At 39.0% G+C, this 14,909-nt stretch overlaps 1 protein-coding gene across 1 annotated transcript in view; it reads left to right on the top strand.

Moving 5' to 3' along the window:
• mapk1 (mitogen-activated protein kinase 1) overlaps window positions 1–14,909 on the top strand; it is a 48,164-nt gene that overhangs the window by 1,326 nt on the left and 31,929 nt on the right. Inside the window, exons 2-3 of the mRNA XM_048611692.1 lie at window positions 5,631–5,834; window positions 10,652–10,841. Coding sequence (XP_048467649.1) covers window positions 5,631–5,834; window positions 10,652–10,841 — 394 coding nt within the window. The remainder of the gene's footprint in view (window positions 1–5,630; window positions 5,835–10,651; window positions 10,842–14,909) is intronic.

Raw genomic sequence — 14,909 nt, 5'->3', positions numbered from 1 at the left:
TTAGTGAGGGTCATTCAATGCTTCCCTTAATGTGGCTAATTTTAATGGATTGTGATAATCTCACTTGTTCATGAAGTTAAATAACTTCTATATTCTTGGAAATTGTCTTCTGTTCTACTACTCATGTTTCTTTAATTTGACTGCTTCAGCTTTACTTCGGTGAGGGATGTTTGCACTTAGAATACAGAGTGAAGCAACTGTGCCAGGGTAGTAGAAATCCACTGACCATGACATGCCTCTAGTCTATAAATAATCAGCCTTTTTGCAATCTGTACACGTGAGTCTGGATTTTGTGCAAGTGGTTATCGTCTTGTACATTATTTGAGGCTCCAAAGACCTGTTATTAGATTGAAGATGACAAGGTTGAGGTTGCCTTTGTGCTTGTAATCTGCTGTTGAATTTATAATTGTGCTTTGGACTGTCTGTTTTCAATTTCCACAGTTGGTTCGTAAAGGCTGAAAATTTAAAAATGCAAATCTAACATTGAAAGTAGGTTCACCTGCAACTCAACATCAATTTTATGAAGATAAAGGAGCAGAGAGTACCTGTAAGCAAATGGCCTGTTTTAAATAGTACTTAACTGCAGTGTAGCGAATGATCTTCGTATGATTGGCTTCATACGAAACATACTGCTAAGAACACTCTTCAGCTATCTCAGAATCTCGGGGCACTTAGCATACAAACTGTTTTTATCTGAAAAGCCATATTTACTTCAAATTCATTATCATTCTGATGTTAGTAAAATAACTAGATTTCCTACAAAAGTTAACCCCCAGATTAAGAATTTGAACTGTGTAAATGTAGAGGTGGTTGTAACTGGACGAGCATGAAATTTAATACTTCAAGTGAGGTTTTTCAGAATTGGTGAATTCAGCGAAGGGCTTTTTTCCAAATGCTGGTTTGTCTTGAGTATTTTCAGTGATTGTGTTGGACACAAAACAATGGCTGATGTTCTGCAATAGAAGCAACTGATGCTATCAACACACTCTGTTATTAGGGTGCAGATGGGCAGCAATTTACTGAGTCTGAACATGCAAATTTAACAAAAGTGAAGTTGTCCAATTTGCCCTACTACTTGAATGAGCTTTGAGTCATTACCTTACTGAGCCTCTGCTTTGAAATGCATGTAAGAGTAGAAAGGTAGAATACCTACCCACTCTATGTGGCAAAAAAATTAATGCTGCCACGTTTAGATAGAACATAGAATAGTACAGGCCCTTCAGCCCATGATGTTGTGCTGAACTTTTATCCTGAACCTAAGGTCTATCTAACCTCCACCGCTACCTCATACTATCATCCATATGCCTATCTAATAGCTGCTTAAATGCCCCTAATGAGGCTGACTCCACTACCCTCTCCGGCAATGCATTCCACGCCCCAACCACTCTGAGTAAAGAACCTACCTCTGACGTCTCCCTGATTATCTACCTCCTTTCACTTTAAATCTGTCTCCTCGTAAAAGCTACCTCCACCCTAGGAAAAAGTCTCTGGCTGTCTACTCTCTATACCTCTGATCATTTTGTACACCTCTATCAAGTCACCTCTCATCCTTCATCGTTCTAAAGAGAAAAGCCCCAGCAGGCTCAACCTTTCCTCGTAAGACCTTCCCTCCATTCCAGGCAACATCCTGGTAAATCTCCTCTGCACTTTTTCCAATGCTTTCCATATCTTTCCTGTAATGAGGTGACCAGAACTGGACACCATACTCCAGATGTGGCCAAACCGATGCTGTCAACATTCACTACTGCAGAATTATTTTTCTGGTTTGATTTTAGAGTATGGAGTCTTATTCCAGCAGAATTTAATTGTTGAAGATATTTTAAAGCTTTTTTTCTTTTGCCTGATCTCTCCCAATGCAGTCTGTCTTTGCCCCTCAGTGGATGATTTTACAATGAATTGAATGTTCTAATTTATACTACTTGGTTAGACTGCGTGTCTGAGTGGATTGTTCAGTCTGTTCGAAGAGACTCATTGCTGTCCTGCTGTCAGGTCATAGATCTGTAGTAAAGGGCACCTTACTGGAAATGATCTCTAGAATCTGTAAACTGCCACTCCAACCCACAAAATATCTGTTAGCAATTATAAGAGTAATGAACACCAGCTGCTTTTCTTCACTGCTGACTGAAAAATCAAGGCCAGCATTTCTTTTGATCCGTTGAACCATACATTCTTGCTGGGCTGGCAAGAGCTTTGAACTCTTAAGTGATCTTATTACTGTTGCCAGAGGTTGCTCAGCCTATTGAATGATGGGAAGGCAGCTGAGTATCTAGGCATATTTAATCTGTTAATACATGTGCACTTTCACCTTGGTCATAATAACAGTTTTTACGGTATTAGTATTACTTTTGATTCTAATTCATTGCTTTGGATTGGTTTTGCTGCTGTCACTGCAACTGGAGGATTGGAATCACTAGTACTGTGTCCTGATATTACATGATGCGAAATAGTCCGTCCAGATTGAGTTCAATTTCCGGCTAAAATCTACAGTTGTACTGTAGATTTATTTCAATTCAGTTGAGAACGTACAGGAACCACCTCCACTGTGCTTGCTTTAACTGATGCATTTTAACATCCATAGAACAGTTAAAACCTAAACTGAAAGATATAATGCCACAGGGTGGATGCATGCACTTTTCTCCTTCCATCATGACTGGGTTACTACCTAGAAGATTTTAATTCATTCAGATGTTGGAATTTTTTTGTGAACATTCAAAGAATGCACAGAAATTAATATTGGCTCATCCAGTGGCATTCTAAACAGTCTGACTTCCCCATAAAATGAGTTTACTCATCCACCTGCCTCTTGTTTCTATGGTATTTGGAATCAATGAATTTGGGCAATTACCCACAGATTTCTTCCACAGATATTAGTGGTATGTGCCACTTAATCCAATGAGTTTAAAGCTGGAGCCCAATCGTATAATTTATTGTGTGCAGTGGCACTTAGCCCACAAGGCACACCTAGATTTCTCTTGCTTGAAAGTGCAAATTAATTAAAACAAAGACATTCCTCAAAGTTCGATGGCGTGCACCGAGAATCAACCCTCCGCTGAGAAATGAGGTATCTTCTGAGGAATATCAGTGGATTGTTTGGTTATTCGGGGCGTTGCAAGAAGATATGATCTAGAGGAATACATATATGTACATATATGCAGAGATACAGTTATTGTAAGTACAATAAATCTTTATCTGCAAAATCATGAGTTGCTAATTCACCTATCTGCATCGAAACATAAGCACAGTCAGTTCCGCTATAAAACGCGATTGTTGTGTTCCTGTGCAACATTGCGCTATAGAAATAAGAGTCTGTGGAAGAAGTGGGGTTGGGGCAGACCACCAAAAAAATCACTCAATTGCTCAGAAATCACTCAAACCTAATACAAAGGGTAGCACAATTTGAATAAATGTTTAATTCATATCTAATAATGAAATAAAAGTAAACTCAACACTTTTTAGCTTAAAAATGTTAAGATGACGTGATGGGGGAGGTGGTTGTACTGTACCCCTCTCAGAAAGCTCTTCACAAAGCGTGAAATATCACGTGATGCCGGCACGGAGTCTCAGCACTAACGTTGTATGCATTCACAACAAAGTCTGAGACAATCATGTGACATTGACACGTACTCTGCGCACCGATGGAATCGCGTTATAACCAAGTTCTGTTTCAGAAATAGCATTCCGCTATTCGTCAGTCATGTTAGTGAATTTGTGTTGATGAAACGTGTTATAGCAGAGCTGACTGTATCTTTAAAAATTAACACTTTTGCAGGCAAAAGTTGCGTACCTGTGATGTTTAACCTATTTTTAAATGAGCTCCACACTTGTGAATTTCATCATTCATAGGGGTTGTCGGGAACTAATGTGTAAATACAGAGGAATGACTGTGTATTTCAGGTATTTACAGCAGATAATTAGCTGCTCAGAAACCATTCTCATTTAAGATGCAATTTATTTTCCGGTGTAAAATTGATTTAAAGGTGATGTTTAAATTATGGTATGTCTAGCACAAACTATTTGATGTTCAGTAGATATTAATACTTTTGAAAATGCCATTTTCATTTTAAAAATGCAACTGAAACTCAGACAGTTAAAGCAGAGGGCTGTGGACGTTCAGCCTTTGAGTATGTTTAAGATGGAGATTGAAAGATTTCTAATTATCACTAGTGTATAGGGTTATCGCGATTGGGTAAAAGGCATTGAAGTATTTGTTTGGCCATGATCTTATTGAATAATGGGGCAGGGTTGATAGGCTGACTGGCCTACTCCTGTTCCTAATTGCAAAGATAAAGCTACATTGCGCTGAAGCAGACTGGAAAAAATAGTTTAAAAGGCAAGGCAGTAGAAAAGCAGTGACGCACTTGTGTAACTCTTAAATATTCCATTGAGAAGGAAAGACTTTTTATTTTTGCAAAAGATGCACCATCCTACAGTTAAGTTGAAGGTTGCCGTTATAGTGAAATAAGTGATACTGTGCTGCAAAAGTTAGTCATAGGTCACAGGATGGGAAAATATTAGAAACTAGTGAAAATGAAGAGTGAAATTAGACCAAGTAAATGAGCAAGAAGTATAAAAGCAAACAGTAAGAGCTTCTGCAAGTACATAAAGAGCAGCTAAAGTAAACATTCGTCCTTAAATTCTGATTCAGAATGCATAACAAATGAGGAAATGACAAAAGCATTGAACAAGCATTTTGTATCTGTCAACATAATAGACAAAAAGTATTCCACGAATAGTATAAAATTAGGTAGAAAAGGGAGAGAGGAACTTTAAAAAAACTGACAAAAACCATCAATCTTCTTGGACCTGATGGCCTGCATTCTCAGCTTTTAAAGAAGTAACTACAAGATGCTACAGATATTTTCAGTCAATCTGTTCGGACGTTTTATGATGGTTATGACACTTGCCTGGGGCAGCTAGGACTTTGACCTGGACCTCCTGGCCCAGAAGTCGGGGCACTGTCACAATACCACAGGACCCTCGCTTACCAAAGGCTGTAATCTTCCAAAATTCTTTAGATTCTGGAAAGATCCCAGCAGATTGGAAAACCATAAATTTAACACCCCTATTCAAGAAAAGAGGGGACTCTATTTGTCATTGGAAAAATGCTGACATTTGTTACTAACGTAGCAAGAGGACATGTTAAAAACTATAGTACAATTGGGCTGAGCCAACATGGCTTTATGAAAAGGAAATTTGTTTTTATTAAATGAAGGTGCTTTTGACGCACCAGTCATTCTCCTCACATTTTCTGAGTAGACGTTAGCTCTGTTCATTTGTTTGCTATTGTTCTTTTTTGCCCCATTACTCACTCTAACCCTCCCCATCTTTGTCTGAGTGATCTTCTAGTGTTAAACCGACTTGAAGGCGCAGTTAAGTGCAGTATATCTTGCACAAAGCTTCATATTGGGGTACCTGCTGATGAGTAATTAATCTGTCACTCAACTGCTATATTCTTTGTCGTGATTTTTTATTTAAAGATTTAACCATTGTGATCTTCTTTTATACATTTTCTGTTTAAAAGAGAAAATAGATATTTTTATGTCTGTTCTAATCCTGTGAATTTGTGCAGATATTAGTGGTGTCAGTCCTTCTTGGGTGTTAGCATTTCAGTGAATTTGTGTTCTATACAGTGAAAAATTCTGTTTTTACAGCTCAGCCCATGACAATGTGAATAAAGTTCGTGTGGCCATCAAAAAGATCAGCCCTTTTGAACACCAGACATACTGCCAGCGAACTCTGCGTGAGATTAAAATCCTGCTGCGCTTCAAACATGAGAATATCATTGGCATCAATGACATCATCCGAGCCCCCACCATTGACCAGATGAAAGATGTGTATCCTGATTAAACAACGTTTATAAAAATATAAATGTCTTTTTGATGTTAGCATACTGCCCTTTCGCCCCTTGAGCATGATTTTGAATCCAACCTGGGTTAATTCAATGTAAAAACCGAAAGAACTGCGGATGCTGTAAATGAGGAACAAAAACAAAGTTGCTGGAAAAGCCCAGCAGGTCTGGCAGCATCTGTGAAGGAGAAAAGAGTTAATGTTTCAGGTCTGGTGACCCTTTCTCAGAACACAGTTCTGGACCCGAAACATTAACTCTGTTTTCTCCTTCACAGATGATGCCAGACCTGCTGAGTTTTTCCAGCAACTTTGTTTTAATTCAATGTAAGCTTCTTCAATATGCTGATTGTAAGGGCCTTGCATGAAAGGAAATGAGCTGTATCAAGTCCATTCCTGGTGTTTGGCCCAAAAGCAGATGCATAAATGTATACAATGGGACAGTCATTTTCAACCTTTCTGAAAGTCTGCAAAGGTGTGGGATTTGTGAGAATTGTGCAAAGCGTGTACTGTACTACTGTTCTGATGTTGCTATCAGGGCATCTTGTTAGGCCGGATGCATGAAACTTTGCTGAGCATGTGCTCGTGTCAAATCTAATCCCAGACCACAATTGTTGAGACATAATGTTAGACTTCCCTTCCTTTGAATGTATGAATACATGAGTTTGTGAAATGTTTTTTGCAGTAGTTTCCTAAAACAGCACATTCTGAATTCCGAATTCAGAAAATTTGTGCCCAAACTCAAACCAGAACCAGCCCATCTTCCAAACATCCTGAAATTTTACAGCCTACACTTTCAGCTTATTTTCCACGATAGCCTTTGTTACGGCACTTTGACATGTCTTCTGGAAATCAAATCAAAATACAATACATCTACTTTTCCTTCCTTTACCCACATGCTACTTCAAAGAATTCCAATAAACTGGTTATACATAATTTTCCTTGCCTAAAAAAAGCCATGTTGATTCTGCACAATTAGCTTCTGACATTTCATTGAGAAAGGGCTACATGAGATCTGGTATTGCACAGCGAGAATTAATTGCAAACCTCGTAGTGAAGGTACCCCTATGTAGCAGGGATCATATGGTTAAAATTTAGGTTCAATTTGAGGGGAGGTTTCAAATTTTATACTTAAATAAGGACAATTATGAAGGCATGAAAGCAGAGCTGACCCGAGTGAACTGGCTAATTAAATTAAGGGATAAGTCAACAGAGATGCAGTTGTCGACATCTAAGGAGATATTTCAGAATATACAGAATAGCTTCTTTCTGACAAAAAATCCAAGCCAAGGACCCATCGTCTGTGATTGACAAAGTTAAAAGATACTATCAAACTTTAAGATCATAATTATGTAAAGACAAGTGGCAGCTCAGAAGATTAGACTGAATACTTAAAGGCAAAGAATGATGAAAAACTAAAAAGTTGAGTACTAAGAAAGCTAACTAGAAATATAAAAGCAGCAAGAGATTCTGTAGACGTTAAAAAGTGAATGTTGATCCAATAAATAGAAAATGAGTTTGGGAAATTAATAATGGAAAAAATAAAATAGATTAATTGAACGGGTATTTTGCGTAGGTTTTTGCTATAGGTGTCAAGTTATATCCCAGAAAAGGCTGTAAATCATAAAATGAAGTGGAGAAAGGAACTAAAAAACAAAATCTAAATTATAACGGAAGCAATATTGAGCAAATCTTTGGAACTGTGGATTGACAAGCCTCTGGGTCTTGATGCACTTGATCTACAATCTTAAATGAAGTGTCTAGTTAAGCAGTTGTGTTCATGATAATTTTCCAAACTTGCTTAAGTTGGGAAGATTCCATTAAATTGAGAACTAGTCAATCCAAAAGTTATTTTAATCAAGAAGGTAGGGAGACAACATAAACTACAAGCCAGTTGACTTAATTTTCATAGGGAAAAGTCAGAAGCTAATTGTGCAGAATCAACATTTTTGTGCAAGCAAAATTATGTATAACCAGTTTATTGGAATTCTTTGAAGCAATGTGTGGGCAAAGGGAGGAAAAGTAGATGTATTGCACTTTGATTTGATTTCATTTCCAGAAGACTTTTCATAGAGTGCTGTACCAAAGTTTATTGTGGAAAATATACACAAAGTATAGGCTGTAAAATTTTGTGAAGATTGGAAGATGGGCTGGTTTGGTTTGAGTTTAAGCACGAGCACAAATGGGTCACTTTCTGGTTGGCAAGATGTAACAAGATTCTACAGAGATTGGTGCAGGGGCCTCAACTTTTTGTAATGTTTGTAAATTTAGTTGAACAAACCAAAAGTATCATTGCTAAATTTGCTGATGACAAAGAAGCAGGAAAATTACTTATGAAGGGACTGCAAAAGGTTAAGTGAGTGGGCAAAGATCTGGCAAATGGAGTGTAATGAGGGAAAATGTGCAATTGCCCATTTTGGAAGGAATAATAAAACCTACTTTGTAAATAGTAGAGCTCTGAGATGTGGAAGGATCTTTTGTTTCAGAGCGTACTGGTTGAGAAAGGTTAGCAAGTCCAGGTAGTAATTAGGAAAGCTAATGGAATGTTTTATTATGGGAGGAATTCAATACAGAAATGGGGAGGTAATGTTTCAGTTAGGCCATTGGTGACACCACATCTGGCATACTTTGTACAGTACAAGTTCCTGACATAAAGAAGGATGTAAATGCATTAGAAGCAATTCTGAGAAGGATTACTAGATTAATACCAGAAATGGCCAGGTTGTCTTATGAGGAAAAGTTGGGTCAGGTTAAATTGTATCTGCTGGAGTTAAAATTAAGTGGTGATTTGACTGAAAGGTATAAGATCCTGAGGGATCTTGATAGGGTTGGTGTGGAAAGCATGTTTCGTGGAGAGAGTTTAGAATGAGATGTGACCTGCTGAAAAATAATTGGTCACACAGTTGAGAGACAGAGGAGTAGAATTTCTTTGTCTTTACAACACTTCGTGATAACATTGTGGAGCAATAAGAGTCTTTGAATATTTTTAAATTTGAGGTAGGTGGATTCTTATTTTAAAGAAAAGGGATAAAAGGTGAATCAGGAGTGTGCAGTTATCAGCTTAACCGCAATCTTATTGAATGGTGGAGAAAGCTCGAGGGGTTGTGTGACATACTGTGTCCCTTAATTTGCATACTTGATAAACACTCAAAAGATTAAATAAAATTGCAATCCTGCAAGTTCTCTGACTTTAATCACTGTAATATCTGGATATAGGTGCAGGGTAATGAGTATATTTGTGACCCACTTAAGGGAAAGGCAACCTGAGGGACAGGATTTACATACATTTGGAATGGCAAGGACTGATTTGGGATAGTCAACATAGCTTTGGCTTTGTGTGTGGGAAATCGTGTCTTACAAACCTGAGTTTTTTGAAAAAGTAGCGAAGAGGATTGAGGGCAGAGCAGTGGACTTCAGTAAAACATTCGACAAGATTCTTTGTGGTAAACTGGTTGGCAAGATTAGATCACATGGAATACAAGGAGAACTAGCCATGTGGATACAGAACTGGCTCGAAGGTAGAAGACAGAGGCTGATCGTGGAGACTTGTAACCAGCGGTGTGCCACGTTGATTGGTGCCTGGGTCCACTGCTTTTTGTCATTTTGTATAAATTATTTGGATGTGGATATAGGAGGTATGGATAGTAAGTTTGCAGATGACACCAAAATTTGAGGCAACTTTTGCTGTCCACTACCTAGTACGCAGGGACCTTGATCAGGTGGGCCAATAGGCTGAGGAGTGGCAGATGGAGTTTAATTTAGATAAATGTGAGGTGTTGCATTTTTGGAAAGGCAAATCAGGGCAGGACTAATACAATTAATGGTAAGGTCCTGGGGAGTGTTGCTGAACAGAGAGGCCTTTGAGTGCAGGTTCACAGTTCCTTGAAAGTGGTGTCCCAGGTAGGCAAGATAGTGAAGGTGTTTGGAATGGTTCCATTTTATTGGTCAGTGCATTAAATCTAGATGTTGGAAGGTCATGTTGCAGCTGTACAGGATATTGGTTGGGCCACTTTTGGAATACTGTTCAATTCTGGGCCTCCCTGCTGTAGGAAGGGTGTTAAACTTGAGAGGGTGCAGAAAAGATTCACAAGGATATTGCCTGGGTTGAAGTTATAGGGAGAGGCTGAATAGACAGGGGCTATTTTCCCTGGAGCATCAGAGGCTGAGTAATGACCTTTTATAGAGGTTTATAAAGTCATGAGGGGCATGGATAGGGTAAATAGACAAGGTCTTTTCCCTGGGGTGCGGGAGTCCAAAACTAGAGGGTATTGGTTTAAGGTGAGAGAGGAGAGATTTAAAAGGGACCTAAGAGGTAACTACTTCATGCAGAGGGTGATGCGTGTATGGAATGAGCTGCCAGAGGAAGTGGTGGAGGGAGGTACAATTACAACATTTAAAAGGCATCTGGATGGGTATATGAATAGGATTGGTTTAGAGGGATATGGGCCAAATGCTGGCAAATGGGACTAGATTTATATAGGATATCTGGTCGGCATGGGCAAGTTGGACTGAAGGGTCTGTTTCCATGCTGTACAGTTCTGTGACATCCTGAGGAGTTTCATTCTGTGGTTTCAATACCATAGATCTGGAATGTGATTTTTAAAAACCAGGTCAGTTGAAATAAATGGGAAGAGTTTTTCCATTTGACGTAAGTTTTACAGAGTCACATTACAAAGTTCAATTGTGTGTCACGGCAAATGGTTTACAGTTAAATCATGAATTTTGCAGTTGAAACCATTTTATTTTTTTCAACAGATTGCATAGGCTATGTTGGAATATTTGTGGTTTCCTTGACTTTTGTTCTCAGATACATTGTACAGGACCTGATGGAAACAGACCTGTATAAATTGCTGAAGACTCAGCATCTTAGCAATGATCATATCTGTTACTTCCTGTATCAGATCCTGCGAGGGTTAAAGTACATCCACTCTGCCAATGTCCTTCATCGGGATCTCAAACCATCCAACCTACTGCTCAATACCACCTGTGACCTGAAGGTTAGTGACTTGCATTTCCTTTTTTTTTGCACTGAGGTTGACAAATAAGGTAGAATGAAGATTGGGCTAACAGTGGCTGTTCTGAAGGTGCTGCAGTCACCAGCATTTATCTTCTCAGACTTTGCAGGCACTCTACTTTGCCTGTGGTTGGAGAAATGATGTAGAAAAAGCTTCAGATATTTGCAGCAAAAAGATTCTTTTCAATTCATTCACAGGATGCGGAAGTCACTGTCAAGGCTGTGTATATTGCTCTTTGGAAGGCGATGATGCTGGCAGTCTTTGTAATAAAGATACACACTCAATGCTGTTATGGACGATTCCAGGATTTGACCTAGTGACACTGAAGGAGCAGTGATATATGTCCAAGTCAACTAGTGTGTCACTTTGGGATGGGAGTTTCTGCTGAATTGCAATAAAAATGGATTTTACATTCGTGCTGAGGCCAGGGAGATTAACAAGTGCAATTCAGTTGGGGTGGGGTGGTTAAACTAATTTTACAGAATGAGGGCTGACAGCATTTGCACTATTAGAGTGATACAAGTTGGAGAGGACTAGGAGACAGTATAGAATATAGTAATCCACAAATGGAGAAATGAGGCAGGTGATGCATTTGGCTGCATGTTTTGAAAATAAGGTTAAGAACTGTGTGGGCATGAGTAGCCTCATGGAATTTAAATATAGTAGCAGCAATGGAATCCTGGCTGTCAAGGGGATAGAATGTTCCCGTTAACAATGTACTTGGTAAAGATGGGGAAGGAAGAAAAAGAGCAGGTTGTATTGATTGACGATATTGTTATGCACTAGAAAGAGCTGATGCAGGTTCAAAGGCCACAACGTATTTAGCTAAAATCAAGGAACAACAGAACCTGTGATGCTATTGGGTGTGTGTGGTAGGCCACCAAGTTGAGAGGAAGGCGATGGAAGTTTGCAGGTATTTTCACATTTCTGGAAAGAACTAGTGGTAATGGTGAAGACTTCAGTTATCCTAATGTAGACTGCATTAGTAACAGTCTAAAAGGAAGATGGAAGTGTAATAATTTGAGATATGTATCCAAACCAGTGAAGAAGAAACAAGCAGAAGGAAATCTAGTTCTGGGGAATGAAGTGCATGTTACAATAGGGGAACATTTGGAAAACGGTGACCATACCATTAAGTTTAGAGTTATGGAAAAGGAAGAGGGGAAGAAAAATGAGAAAACGCTCAACTGGAGGAAGATTAATTTTATTGAGTTCAAAAGGGATCTGGCCCATATAAATTCAAATCAAAGATAACCAGGTAAAGAGTAATGAATTACTTCATAGAAACAACAGCTGAAATACAGACTAGAAATATTCCTATAATTGGAAAGGGAGGGCAGCAAAAGATGGGGCATATCAAATCTCTAAAAATATAGAGATTAAAATTGAAAATGGGACTAATGACAAACATCAGGTTCATACACTTTGTAGGCAACCTCTATTGATCTAATAGGTGGAAATATGGTGCAAGTGGGAAATCAGTGCAGAGGGGAAAGGAAATTCTTTTTGTTTCTAATACTTGGAATGGTTTGTTTCAAGTATTTAATCTTTAATTAGATCAAGTAATTAAAGCAAAACTTAAATCTGTAGGCTCATTTGATTAAATACACAGACTAAATGAAGGACTAAGGAGTTGTATCCCTGCAAGTGTAACTTAAGGGTGTGCGATTTTGTGGAGAGTATTGAGATTCTGAAGAGCATGCCTTGAGGGAACTTGAGCTTAGAGTTGAGTTTTTTTGTTCAAGGTGCAGACATTGTTAGGCATCAGTGGCTTATTTGGATGCTTGATTCAACAAGCAATCCAGCCCTTTAGGTTAGCAAGTAGTACAGATTTGTATCAGTGAGTAATTTCAGAGTGGTAAGGGTCTTCAGGTGCAATGCAAGAGGAGCCACAGCCTTTGTCGTTATCCAGTAGATACAAATTTCTTGCCTTTGTGGGTCAAGGCCATATCTACACCTAGATGAGCAAACTGACCCTAGTAGAAATGGCAGTTTAAGGAGTTTGTTGGTGCTGCGTGTGGGGTGGAAAGAAATGTCAGTGGCACGGGATAGTCCAGTTAGGGATGCAGGTATAAAGATATTTCTTTTTCAACTATTCGGATGTTATAACATACAGATGGGACTTGAACCTGCTTGAGGCCTTTTGACTCAGTTAGGGACACTACCTCAGTAGTACAAGATCCCAAGGGACCAACAGCACGCATAGAGCTAGTGATGAGTTTCTGCTGAGGGAATTTGAGGTACTTGATCTGATTAAATAAACAACCTAAAAGGTGGTGGTTTCTGGAATTCTATCAGACCCCTACCCAAACTGGAGTAGGATCATGTAAATCAACCTTAAACGTGTGGCTTGGAGTTTTGTAGGAGATGGGAAGTTTTGTTGCATAGAACACAAACCTCAGTGTTGGGAAAAGGTGGAATTGTTCCTTTTGTAACAGGCTACACCTAAACCAGGCTTGGGACCAGTGTCCTGATGAATTGTAGAACATAGAACAATGCATCACAGGAACCTGCCCTTCAGTAAACCATGTCCACACTGACCGTAATGCCTTTCTAAACTAATCCCATCTGGCCATGCATGGTCCATATCTCTCCATTCTCTGCCTGTTAATCTGTCTGTCTAAATGCCCCTTAAACATTGCTATTGTATCTGCTTCTACCATCTCCTCTGGCAGTGTGTTCCAGGCACCTTTTGCCACCTTGAATTTTAAAAATTAGTCTCACACATCTCCTTTAAACTTTTTCACTCTCACCATAAATCTATTCCCCCTCGTATTTAATATTTCTACCCTGGGGAAAAGGGCTGACTATCCACCCTATCTGTGCCTCCCATAGTTTTACACATTTTTATCAGATCAGTGGATTTACCCTTTCCCTAGCTACCCTCTTGATCCTAATACACGTACAATGCCTTGGGATTCTCCTTAATCCTACTTACCGAGGATATTTTATGGCCCCTTTTAGCCCTCTTGGTTCTTTAAGTTGTTCCTGCTTCCTTTTTATATTCCTGAAGGGCCTTGTCTGATGCCAGTTTCCTAAACCTTACATATAATTTCTTTTTTTCTTTTTGACTAAACTTTCAATTTCTTTCATCATCCAGTGTTCTTGAATCTTGCCATCCTTATCTGTCATCCTCGCAGAAACATGCTAGTCCTGACCTCTGATAAACTGGTCTGTAAAAGACTCCATATGTCAGATGTGGGTTTATCATCAAATAGCCACCTTCGATCTAATTTCTGCAGTTCCTGCCTAATACATTTGTAATTAGCCTTCCCTCAATTTAGCACTTTCCCCAAGGACCAGTCTTTTCCTTATCCATAACTATCCTACAGTAGTCATCACAGTTCTGAGTTTTATGCCATTATGATCAATGTCCTTGACAAGTAGGTTTAAGGAGAATACCAAGACATTTTATACATATATATTATGAGCAAGCGGGTAGCTATGGAAAGGGTATATCCACTCCAGGAAAAGGGGGACTTATGCGTGGAGCCAGAGGAAGTGGTTGAGGTCCTTTAATGAATATTCTGCGTCAGTATTCACCAAGGAACTAATGTTGTAAGTAGAAATTTGAACTAAAAGTGGAGGGCAGGTGGGTAGTGGATGGGCGATGAGAAGAGGTTTCAAAAGGGAAAATTTATAACTCAGGAGTGGGGAGAAAGCTATTAAGTAAAACGAAAATGAATTCCATTGAAAAAAAAATAAAAAAGCCCATTCTTTCTCTCCTCCTCCTCACCCCACCACCATCACACATTGTGTTTCACAGGACAATTATGAAACATTCGTATGTTGCATTTGTTTAAAGGTGCTAACATTCTCTAGTTGCTTCAAAAGGTGTTGACCATGAACAGTTCTTACATAAGAGGTCATGGGTAATAACATAATTGAGGATTGGTTAACAGTTAGGAGGAACAGGCTGCTATTAATGGTGTTCTGCAAGAATTTGAGTGCCTAGGCCTCATTTTTTGATACACTATATTAGCAACCTGTACAAAGGGATAACAAGGTGTAGAGCTGGATGAACACAGCAGGCCAAGCCACATCAGAGGA

The sequence above is a fragment of the Rhincodon typus genome, chromosome 24 (genome assembly GCF_021869965.1).
Source record: "Rhincodon typus isolate 14 chromosome 24, sRhiTyp1.1, whole genome shotgun sequence".
Classification (NCBI taxonomy): Eukaryota; Metazoa; Chordata; class Chondrichthyes; order Orectolobiformes; family Rhincodontidae; genus Rhincodon; species Rhincodon typus.
The sequence above is the reverse complement of the archived record's forward strand: the minus strand, read 5'-3'. Positions and strand labels throughout refer to the sequence as shown.